Genomic DNA, 12,569 nt, shown 5'->3' with positions numbered 1-12,569 from the left:
CCTGCAGGAATATGAGTGCCAGCATGCCAGAGCTTTTGAATTTTAGGGATGTTTGTGTTTCCCGGTTTTTATAGCAATTTCCAAAAGCTCAGTGTGGGCTAAACAACGTATCTGTGTGCCTCCAGTTTACAACTCTAGGTGATGGAGGAAGTCAACACAGTTTCCACTGATATTGATTGGGCAATGGGCTGTCTCCCATATTCTGCTTTGGATGCTGGGGATACAAATAAAGAAAATAGACCCAGATCTTCATCCTTACATTGACACAGTTACTGAAAGTTGTCATTTCTTCAAACATGGAAAGCAAGATGCATGGACTGGGCCCCTTGGAATAAAACCCAACCTCAGTGTATCGTTTGGGCAAATCCTATGATTCACCCTAAACAGAGGTAGTAGGTGATGCCTACAGACAGCTTTCCTAGAACAGTGCTGAGAACCATCCAGAAACATACTGGAAGCATTCTTGACACCTTTAACCAAGGCAGTGGAAGTAGCTGGTCCTCACGAATCATCCTGCTTGGGAGCTGAAGCCTCTAGCAGCGTCTTATTCAAATCCCACACCGATGACTCAGATTTCTTGGTACTGACTTGATGTTGGAGATGGCAGGAGTGCCTGGAGGGAAGCCGGAAAGTGTGGAGCAGATGGGGAATGTGTCTTGGCCTTCCCACATGAGTCACGGGGCTGCAATCCCAGAGCCTCAGGTTTTATAAACAGGCCCGTTCTCCAATGCCAGGCCTGGTGCCCCCAGCGCTGCAGAGAGAGGGCCAGGACAGTGAGGGGACACATTTCTGCCTCCAAGGAGGTGATTTCCTGCAATGAGGACCACAGAGCAGGGCTGGACGAGGCAGAGGCTGGGGGAACTCAGTGCTAGCAACCCTGGCCAGGGGCTCAAATCTCGCGAGAGGTTGATAGGTGTGGGGTGGGACTTAGCTGGGGCTTCTGCTCTCAGGCAGGGCGGGGGTGGGTGTGGGTGTGTCCAGCAGTGGCCCACTCCAGGGGTGACCAGCTCTCTCTCCCTTCCAGGACTACTTGGACCTGGCCGCGTCCACCCCATCCGACTCCCTGCTGTATGACGACGGCCTGTCGGAGGAGGAGACACCCCTGGTGGACTGTAATAATGCTCCCCTCCCTCGCACCCTCCCCTCCACGTGGATTGAAAACAAACTCTATGGTAGAATTTCACATGCATTTACTAGATTCTAGCCACGTTGTTCCTGCTCTCTGCACTGTCCTTACTCTCTGTAATGCTTTTTAAGAGTGTTTCTGGTTTGAATGAAACCAAAGTCTGCTCTGAACCTTTTTGTTTGTAAATGTCTGAGTTTGCATCCGTTTACATTCAGGCATTTTTTTTTTTTTTTACAACTATGTTTTTTTTAAAGGATGTGAAAATATGTGTGATGACCACATTGCCCAGCAGCTTAAGATGATAGAGGAGAGGGCGGGGCAGAACTCTCAGGGGATATTGAGAAATGATGACTCAGTCATCTCTGGGGTGGGGATTTAGTCATACTACTTCTAATTTAACTACTGGGGTACATTTTCCTGACCTGGGGAGGCATTTAATCTAGAAAGGCGGAACCAGCACTACCCTGCCTGCACTGAGAACACAGCCAGTAACCCCCAGGCTCTGCCTGGGTGAGTGGGGAGGGGGGCTTGGAGGCCACCCGGTGCCCACCATCGGCAGGAGGGAAACACACAGACTACTGTTTTCACATCCTTTGTATCACACACTGTCATGACAGTTGTCACTTATGAAGTCAGTGCTAAAAGCTGGAGCAAAATGCTTTTTGAAAGAACGTAGTCTGTGGTGCTGTGGTCTTGCAATGGACAGTAAATATGGTTCTTGCCAAAACTCCTTCTTCTGTCTTCAATACTTGAAATTTTTTTCCTGTTTCCTAACTTCATCATGGAATGTTTTGAAATCTTGGAGTCTCAAGCCTTTTTCAGCCGAGATTGTTCCTTTTGCATGCCTCCTGGGTCATTGATTCCTTGCTGGCTAGTGTTCTTGCCACTTGTCCCGTCGACGCTGTGGGACTGGGCTGCGTGCACCCTTGATTTGGAAGATCCTCTCCTCCGTAGTAGGCTGGGATGGAAGACAAGTAGGCTTCTTTACGTTAGAGCACTTTTTATAGAAGCTTCCTGCTGCAGTAAGCCATGCAGTACAGCAAGGTGCTGATGCTTTATGCTGCCTTACAGAAAGAGTTCAACAGGTCACCAGAGATTGATCAGATTTGAGAGTCCGAAGCTTATAAAAGTCAAAATTGGTAGTTTCTGGTAAGCTACAGTTACCAAGAGAACATGTGATGTTCCCCCCTCCCCCCAAACATTACCCATGTTTTGGAAACCTGGAGCACGAAACCCTGCAGGCAGTTGGCCCAGAAACCAGAAGTTTGGTTTGAACCTCAAAGGGAGTTTTGCCAAGGCCTTACTGTCTGCACATGAAGTTTGGTTCTTCAGCGCAGAACAAATGATCTGTTTTCATTTTTAGGCATGTCAGACCCGAACTGGCCTGAAGAGAGTCCTGTACCACTCACGAGAGCCGCTGGCACCAACATTGGGTGTCCAAGATATGCAAATGATAGTGTATATGCTAACTGGATGGTTTCACCCTCAGCGGCACAATTAATGGACGCGTTTGATAGTTAACATTTCTTTGTGAAAAGTAATGGACTTGCGAGGGGAAGAAGCATGCTGAGAACAGAAGGTCTGCCGGCCCCTACTTTCACATTTCACACTGGCTGGTGGTCTTGCCACCCAGCAGATGTAGCGCATGGGACGGTGTAGGTGTTCCTTCTTCTTCAGCCCTCGGCAGCACCCAGCCGGTGCATCCGTGAGCACCACGCACTCCGCGCTCACATGTATGGGTCCCTCACTCACTACCTGAACTGTTTGATTTTTTTCTGGTTGGCCTCCAAAAAAGGCTACATGATTTAAACATGAAGCACACACACACAAAAAAGGCAGCAGAGGAAAAAAAACCTGGCCCAGACGACCTGTCCTCGTTCAAAACAAGAGCCGGGCCAGGCCTCATAGGGATGTCAAAGCCCAACCAGGGCTGGAGGGGAAGAGGGGACTTCTGGACAGGCCTCGCCACAACCTTCAATATCCTGTTTTGTTTTTTTTTTAATCATGTAACCTTTTCTTAGGAAGACATTTGATTCTTATTATGATTAAAGTGATCCTTAGGTTTAGCACAATGGAGAGACGTGATGCCACATTTGGTATGTAGGTAGGTGGTGTGAGGGGAGGGGGCTTCTAGGACACTTTTGTCCACCTAGCTGAGAGATCACTACCCGTGTGATGAGAAGTGTATGGAGGAGGGGGCCCTGGAGTGGAGTGGACTCATATCCAAGGATTGCTGACCACAGAGACTTGGCTGCTGCGAACTCCCCAGCCTCCCCCACCACAGCCTTCAGTACGCACCCATCCAGTGCCCCAGAGTGGCAGGGGCTCATCTCACATGTTCGTGGTTGGGACTTGTGCTCAGTCTCAGCTAGTTAGGTTAGAAGTAGTGTCGACAAATGACCAAGGACTGTGACACCTCTGATCAGACAATTCTGATGGGGAAATGACAGGGTTTTGGCTCTTATAGAGCTTGTGTGAAAAGGTACGTGTGTCCACTCTTCCTGTGTTTGTAACGTAATGCTGCTATGGCAAGACATTTTTGTTCTTAGGTTCTGACCATGACTCATAAGCTTCTTGTCATTCTTCACTGCTTGTTTGTGGTCAGAGACACTCAGCACTCCTCCCATCCCGCGGGGGTGGCTTTCGGGAAGTCCCGGTGGCTCTTCTTTCTGTCCCAACGCTGTCACTTTGCAGGAGAGAGTCGGTTACCAAAACACTGCCTGGTCTTCAAACTTAAAGCACTGTGAAAGAACTTAACGATGTCTCATGAAAATGCTGGATTTTATAGCCATTTCACCAAAGTGGTAAAGTGGTAAAATTATGGCATTTTTGTGGCCAAGAAGGCTTGGATGAGTTATGTGGAGGAGCCGTATGTGTGTGTGTGTGTACATGCGCATGTGTGTGCACACACCCAGGGAGAGCACTGGAAAAACACTTAACTGCAGATGCGACACGGCTTTAGTTTGGGCCATTGTTCAGACACACTGTGATAAGTTCTTTTACAGATATCTAGTCATTGTAGTAAACTTGTGGGTTTCAGATGTGCTTAATGATAGTCTTGTTAAATGCAGAAGTAGGGAGAAACTTTCTCGAGTTATTAAACATGCCTACTCAGTGTGAGAGGCTGTAGCAGGTTTGTCCTCAGCAGGGGGAGAACTCCAAGCCTAACTGGCTGACCCAGTGGTGGGGAGTTAACCCTTGACTCATAACCTAATTGTCTGTTCCTGAGTTATCCAGGTACTCATACTTGTTAGTCTATCAGACAGTTTTCATATGCATATACACAGAAGTTACTACTAAGTATTTTAAGTATTACTGAGTATTAAATAACAGTCTGTTTTAAAATTTGTTGAATCTATTTATGAAAGGTTATTAAATCATACCGTGTCAGTTTGCTTTTGTAGTCAAGGTGACTAAGAAAATCATTTCAGTTATGTAAATAAAATCATGTATCGTACAATGTGTAAACTTATTTTCTCTTTTTAACTTTCTGGTTGGAAGCATTAGGTTTCTGATTTTAAAGTTTCCATATAAGGAGTAAGATGTCACAAGGGGATCTATTGTGGTGACCACCTGGGAAGTAAGACTGATCAAAGGACTGTGGGGCCTCTTGGTGATGTTGTTGACTTGTCTTCTATAATATGGACATGAACAGCTGCATTTATAGTAATTGTGAAAACTAAGCTCGTTCTGCCACTCAAAGGATTCCTTCCCTAAAACAGAGCAGCAGCCAATGTCGAGTTCAGGTATGGGCTCTTCTCTAGCAATCTGCTGTTTGTTTCTTGAAGCTGGAGTTGGACAGTTGTGAGGGAGACTGTAAAATGCATTGTCATGACTGAAGATCTGTTGGAGGAAAAACTTTGCCTTGAACCACTACGAGATCTAAAATACTAAATACTTCTGTTCATGACTTCCTGTTGGGTTATGCAGGAATGCTGTGAGCTCCTCAGAAACCTGGCAAGGAGCAGGTGGTGGGTCAGTAAGGAAACACAAGTTATTAGCAACATCAGTCTGATTTGCGGTTACATTGTGCACTGGACACTGAGAGCCTTGGGTGCACACGTGTACACATAGTCAGGTGCGTGAGTCACCCAGGGGCTGCCCCAGGCCCACGGTGCTCCAGCTCCTGGCCCTCAGCGCCTCCTTCAATCTAGACCTCAGGGATGGGAAATGAATGTAATTTCTAGACCCAGTTGTTTGCCTCTGAATGTTTAGAAACCCGTGTTGAAAAAAGCAAATACTAAAATATGAAAAACTCCTTTTTCAAGAGGAGAAAACTTCCATTAGTAGTGTGTGTGTGTACGTGTGGTTTATTTTTCTTAAAAGGCACATTCTCCACCAAGCTTCACACAGCATTGCTTAGCCACAAGGTCAGCTTATTTGGCTAGAAATGTAGTTGAATATTGGAGGGGGAAATGGTTACCTGTTCCAGTATTCTTGCCTGGAAAATTCCATGGACAGAGGAGCCTGGTGGGCTACAGTCCATGGGGTCACAAAAGAGTCAGACATAACTGAGCAGGTATTTGAATATAATGTCTGAGAACGTCTTGGACAAACATTTAACATAAAAGGGAAAGCAGAGTTTCCCCCACTAAAAACAAAGCATTTTTCCAGGCAGAGGAGTGAATATTTCCCTCTTCTTTGAGCATGTTTATATGTGGGGTATTTGGATGGTGATATTTAGGGTGATTCTAGAAAGTACTGAAGAAATCCTTACCTCTGTGTCCCTGAAAAGATGCAGTAAGAGTGGGTCTGAAAGGCATGTGCTGCAGTGGAGGCACAACCTCTCTTCCATGTGAATTTGCACATGGTGCTTACTCTCTGGGTGGGCCTATACATCCAGAAAACACCATCCATTCAGGTTGCTTGCCCCACTCTGTCCCTTCTCCACGGCAATAACTTTGGCAGGCTCACTAGAACTTTATAGGAACTTCCCTGGCAGTCCAGTGGTTAAGACTCCATACTTCCATGGCAGGGGTCATGAGTTCTATCCCTGGTCAGGGAACTAAGATCCCCACATGCCAACTAGCACAGCCAAAGTTTGTGGGGTTTTTTTTTTGTTTTTTTTTTTAATAATTAAAAAAGAACTTTGTAGAGTTTCCCACATCTTTAGGGGGCTGGGATTCACATGAATAAATCTTGGCTGAGATCAGGAGAAACCAGAACCTGTATGTAGAGAGTTTTTCAGTGTGGAGTATGGTGCTGTGCCTGCAGAAGAGGCTGGATGGGTGGCTGTGTTAACAGCTGGGAGGATAAGCTTCACTCCTAGAATTAAAGAGGCACGTATGTGAATGCTTGAAAGAAATCCCAGTTAATTGTGCGACTCAGGTTTCAATTGCTGTGTCAAGTGACGAGATATTTTTGCAGATGTTTCTGGTATGTGCTAAGTCACAGGACCTGGCGAATGGCGATCTCTCAGGGGACCTGTGACAGGGAGGCCGTCTCGCTGTGTCAGCTTCAGGGACATCAGTGTCGCAGGAACTGGGCCAGGCACATGGAAGTAGCCACGACCAGAGACCACGCCAATCAGTGTGACCACAGGACTTCTGTACCACCCCAGGAGAGACCATGATCTTGCATCCTCTCAGATGACACTGCGCAGTTCAAGTTCAAAACTGGTGTGGGCAGGTGAGGTAAGTGCATTCTAAAACTAAGGGGGAAAAAAGCATTTTTCAAGAAAAAAAAAATTGATACTTCAGACAGAGACTGTATTTATCATGCAGACCATCAGTTTTTTTGAATAAAAATGCAAAGTTCATTTTTTATATCCCTATTTTTATTGATGTCAGTTTTGTCGTACTCTTTCAGGCTGCACTGGGTTTTTACCTGGGGTCCAGTCCTATTCTGCAGTTTTCATTTTCCCTTAGAGGAAAGTCATTCCCGTGGGTTGGGAAGGGTCTAGCCCTAGGTGGTACAGTGGTGAAGAATCTGCCTGCCAATGCAGAAGGTGCAAGAGCCTGGGGTTTGATCTCTGGGTCAGGAAGATCCCTTGGAGTAGGAAATGGCAGCCGCCTGCAGTATTCTTGCCTGGGAAATCCCACGGACAGAGGAGCCTGGCAGGCTACAGTCCATGGGGGCGCAGAGAGTTGGACACGACTGAGCAACTGCATACACATAGCCTGGAAGAAAAGAACATAAGGCTGCCTCTTGCTACTGGAGGCAAGGGACTTTGAAGGACTTCAGGGAGCCCATACATGCCTTGTCACAGCCTCTGCCCTTAGGAACTCCTCTCAACAAGAGCAAGTGACTTGCTCCATGTTTTGTACCTTTTTTTTCTGGGAGTTTTAAAGAGCTTGAAAATTTTCCTTGAGACTCTCTGGCCACAGGACCTGAGAAGCCAAAGTTCTTGGGTTCTTCAGAACTCTAGGGTAAAGGTGTTGGAGGACTTCATGAACATATTAAAAGAAAGATAAGATTACAGGAAACAAATATATGTATGTATGTGTTTATTTAGCGTGGAGTTTTAGCCACTGGACCAACAGGGAAGTGCCCATAGGAAACAATTTTTAATGTCAGGAATGACATAGAAGAGGAAAAGATTCCGGTTTCTCGAAGGATAGTCATTGAAAGAAATTAAAAGAAGTGGCAAAAACAGAATTTTTTTTTTTGTCTGCTCTGTTGTGGCTTGCAGGATCTTAGTTCCCCAACCAGGGATTGAACCCATGCCCCCTGCAGTAGAAGCGTGGAGTCATAACCACTGGACCACCATGGAATTCCCAGGCAATTGTACTTGTTAAAGAGCTGAATCATCTATATAGCTTTGTAGAAATAAATAAGACCATCCTCCAAAAGAGAACGAGCAGGGTTTATTTATTCTGCACTTGCTATTGCAAAGGAAGAGGCCACCATCTTCTTGCTTTTGGCAGAGACTCAGGCAGGCAGAGGAGGAAGAAAGCTTTACAGGAGAAAAAAAATAGTGGGGGAGGCTTCAGGTATACTGTGATTGGAGGCTATTGGCATGAGGAGGCTGAAGGCACTAAAGTAACTAGAAACTGAGCATCTTAGGTGATTCACTTGGAGAATATATTTGGCTTCCTTTGGGCGGTTTCAAGTTGGAAATTGGGGCAAAATAAAACGGGGTATCTGGCAGTCATTGACCAAATTCTGACCATTTTGGGCCAGTTACTGCAGAGGTTACGGGTTGGAATTCTTTGGTTATACATGGGCTGGCCGTTGTCTGTTTGCATATTCAGTCTCTCAGTTCCTCTCTTTTGGTCATTTTTTTGCTTGAAAGGTGATGAATACAAGGAAGTTTAGAAATCCAGGCCTTCACCGCGTAGAGGCTGATTGTTCAGTCATCTCCATGGTTAACTGTATTGTGAGGTATTTTTTTTTAATGGATGGATTATATTTATTTATTTACTTTCAATGTGTATTTATTTGGCCATGCTGAGGGAGTATGTGGAATCTTAATTCCCAGACCAGCGACCAATCCCATATCCCCTGCATTCTGGAAGCACGGAGTCTTAACCACTGCACCACCAGGGAAGTCCTTGTTGATTGTTTTCTTTTTTTTGATAAGAGTCATTCTAACAAATGTGAGGTAATACGCCATGGTTGTTTGGACTTGATTTTCCCTTACCTTCCTGTTGTATCATCATGTTGATCACCTGGCGAGAAAGTGGCTGTTCAGAAGCATTTGTGTCCCAGATAGACACAAAGAACCAGCATCATGACCACTAGGACAAAAACAAGAACAGCTAATAAACCCTGTAAGGTTTATTGAACCAAGAATCCCAACCCAAGCCAAGCACAAATCCCATATAGACCGGGAGGATCAAATTTATTAGAGTGAAGTAGCTTTGCCTGAAGGCATTGTATTGTCTGTCCCAGCTTCCCTGTTTCAATGACACAAGTATGGTATTAGGAGTGGCACAGATCATGACTAACCAACAAGAAATCTAGAGCAATGCAACTGTCCATCACTACTTGTGTCAACAAGATGGGACTGATCTGTGTTCCATCTGGGGAAGAGGCAGTACTGCTAATGTCTTCTGCCAGATTTAGTGATAAGTTTCTTACAAACCTATATTCATGATTTCTACTGATGGAACACTGCTCTAATTGTTCACATAAACAATGAGACAGAAATTCCCCCAGGTTGAGTGCTGCATAATCAAGGTTGGCTTTGTTCTGGAACTCAGAATTTTCAGCCTTGGTCATTTAGAGATTTAGAGTCTCTGTGTACAGACAAGTCTTAGAATATTATTCCTAACTTGCATGAGATGCATGCTATGTCACTTCAGTCATGTCTGACTCTGCAACTCTATGGACTGTAGCCTACCAGGCTCCCCTGTCTATGGGATTCTCCAGGCAAGAAAACTGGAGTGGGCTGCCATAATCTCCTCCAGGGGATCTTCCCGATCCAGGGATTGAACCCACATCTCTGGCATCTCCTGCATTGCAGGTGGATTCTTTACTGCTGAGCCACCAGGGAAGCCCAAAGCAAACAGGACCAGGCATCCTGATTACAAAAGATGTAATATCTGGTAGAGACAATGGAGATCTAGGAAAGAAGTTACTCATAACAGAAGGCTGGAACCAGGGCTTACATGAGTTGCATTACATGTTTGGATCGCTGTTGGTCTTTTACAGGTGGCAAATATTTGACTCATCACCCTGTGAAAGTCATTGAATTCAAATTTAGAATTACCTAAGGTCTGGCAATTACCTAGATTGTAATAACTTTTTTTTTTTCTTGATAAAGCAGGGCACAAGGAAAGTCACAAGTGAACTTGTTTAAGGTTGTTTTCTATGTTGCTGCAAATAGAGCTGCCATCAACTGTAATTCTTACTGTCTCCTTTGATGAGATGATAGCTTTCTTGTGGTATTCATCACGGGGGTCTTGAGATGGAGAGTAGATTGAGCAGTCAGTTTAAGATCTAGGGCAGTGGCTACTTCTTGGGATAATCTAACAATGGCATTAGAATGAGTATGTTCTGACTTAACCATTGTAATAAAGAGAAAAGACAGGAGAGGAAAAGGGTCATTATTGGTAAATGACAACCAGAGATCTACAGAAAATGAGAATAAGAATAAGCAAGCCAATAAAAAAAAAATACAAGAATTAGACAGGGTTTTGATCTAACATCTTGGGGAGAACTACCCTATACCTTGCCCACTATCCTAGGTCGCCTGCTTGTTCTAAAGGTCTTGAGTCAGCTCCCTGCTTCTGAAGATCAGCCACTTTTGGGGGTCTCAGAATCCTCAGTTTGAGGTCCTCTATTGGAGTAGCTTTCCAATTATGTGGAATTCCAGATTACTTCTTAGTTGTGAAACGTGAACCCGAGGATTGATGCCCTAAAGTTTCACTGCTGTAACATATTCCCTCCTGGATGAAGGCAGAAAAGGTATTGACTGTCCTTGTTCAGCCTTATTAAAAAGGCATGAAATTCTGACATATGCTGCAACATGGATGAAGCTTGAAAATGTTATGCTAAGTTAAGTAAGACAGACCACAAAGAGACAAACACTAGATTATTCCACTTACATGAAGTACTTAGAGCAGTCAAATTCTTACGATACAGAAAGTCAAATGGTGGCTGCCAGTGGCGGGGGAAGGGAAGGTGGCAAGTTAGTGTTTAATTGGTAGAGTTTCAGTTTTGGGGTGATGAAAAAGTTCTAGAGATGGTGGTGATGATTGCATCATGATGTGAATGTACTTAATGCCACTGAACTGTGCACTCGAAAATGTATAAAATTGTGAATTTTATGTTATGTATATTTTACCTTGCACACACAAAGAAAGCAATTGATTGTCTTGATCTAGAAGCACACGAAAAAGCTAAGCAAAGATTCACTACATGAAAGTATGGTATTTGAGTTAAGTGAGGAGTAACAGGATGGTATTTGAGTTAAGAAGTGAGGAGTAACAATTTTATTGATGGTCCTGCGGTCTTAAACCTGTCCTTGTAATGTGGGCATACTATAATGGCAGGGTATGAGCAGACCTTTGGATCTAAGACTTTCAACTATCAGTTGGATCCCTTACTATGCTTACAGTTTCAGAGGTTATTGGGGAAATTTAAGCAATGGTTTGGTAGGATCTATATGAACTTTAATAGGTTCTCTTCCAATTATTTTCCCATAACAGTGGAACTGTGAGCCCATAGAGTGTCAGGTTCAGTTTCAGTACTTACCTGGGGCATGCACCAAAAATAATGCAATATTAAATATACACCAGAGTATCGGGGACTATTTGTGAGGGTCCAGAGGACTCCTGTACTTACAAGCAGGTTGATTCTGTTCCCCGTTATTTTTTGGTGCATAATTTCAAATGCATTTCTCAAATGAACAAACTTGTTCAAAGTCAGTGTTCCTCAGAGTGGCCACTGAAGGCCCAGAGCAACCTTGGTGAAGTTATGCCATTTAGAGAGATAGACCCAAGAGTTGATGGGTGTTGCAAAGCAACAATATAAGAAGCAGGAGGTTTCCTGGAGGAGAGGAATTAGACTTAGGGGATACTATGAGAGCTGGCAACATCAGGTAGGAATGTCATGCTTGTGTACCTCATGTCTCTCAGGACATAATTGAGATGGAAGAACCCCCGTCCAGTTTTACTGGCAACTGCAATAAAGTTTGTCCTAGTGGATGAACCCTAGATTCACAGGTCGAGGAGGCTCTGCCTGTGTTCTGCACCATGACTCTCCTTCTGACAGAACACTTTTAGACAGTACAACACAAAATGGAAACACAAAAGTCAGCAAAGAGGATGCAAAAGAATGACCTGATTCTATCAAAGATGCCAGTCAAATAGGAATCAACAACAAAACCTGAGTACCAAACTGAGACTAAATAGCCCAGGAATCTAACATAAAGAAAGCAGAGGTAAGACCCCAAATGAAAAACTGCACGGTACAAGGAGGCCACATGTACCACATCTGCTTGAAGGCCGCTGTCTGAGGCAACAAGCAGACTATGATACAGACCATATCTTGGTGGGGCCACCAGGAAAATGATACAAATGAAGATTGCCCCACTGAAACGGGCAAAGGCTATTTATTCAGAGCTTGCCATAGAAAGGGGGTCAGACCCATCACTTACTTTTGCAGAGACTCAAAGGCAGGCTGGGTTTCCCAGATGGCTCAGTGGTAAAGAATCCACCTGCCAATGCTGGAGATGTAGGTTCGACCCCTGGGTCAGGAAGATCCCCTGGAGGAGAAAATGGTAACCCACTCCAGTATTCTTGCTGAGATAATCCCATGGTTAGAGGAACCTGGCAGGCTATAGTCTGTGGAATCACAGAGTCGGACACGACTGAGCACGCACACACACATGCAGATGCAGGCTAAGGAAAGCATTATAGTTTAAAAAAAAATCCTCAAGTTAGAGATTGGTGGGAGATTTTAGGGTTCTTTAAACTATATTCTTCTGATACTAATCATATCACAGTTACGCTTTAGTATTTTTCCCAAGGGAACTACTTATTTTATAAGCCCCAGT

At 44.5% G+C, this 12,569-nt stretch overlaps 1 protein-coding gene across 2 annotated transcripts in view; it reads left to right on the top strand.

Annotated features, from left to right (window-relative positions):
• Positions 1-4,583, top strand: part of RET (ret proto-oncogene) — a 51,963-nt gene extending 47,380 nt beyond the window's left edge. Inside the window, exons 19-20 of one of the 2 annotated variants that reach the window (XM_081569172.1) lie at positions 1,025-1,172; positions 2,490-4,583. In XM_081569172.1, coding sequence (XP_081425298.1) covers positions 1,025-1,172; positions 2,490-2,647 — 306 coding nt within the window. In that variant the 3' untranslated portion in view covers positions 2,648-4,583. The remainder of the gene's footprint in view (positions 1-1,024; positions 1,173-2,489) is intronic. The other variant, XM_081569173.1, reaches the window with a different exon arrangement.
• Positions 4,584-12,569: the final 7,986 nt, after the last annotated feature.

Source organism: Giraffa tippelskirchi, chromosome 2, assembly GCF_054371585.1.
Source record: "Giraffa tippelskirchi isolate mGirTip1 chromosome 2, T2T-mGirTip1v1.2.pri, whole genome shotgun sequence".
Classification (NCBI taxonomy): Eukaryota; Metazoa; Chordata; class Mammalia; order Artiodactyla; family Giraffidae; genus Giraffa; species Giraffa tippelskirchi.
This window is presented reverse-complemented; position numbering and strand designations above follow the sequence as displayed.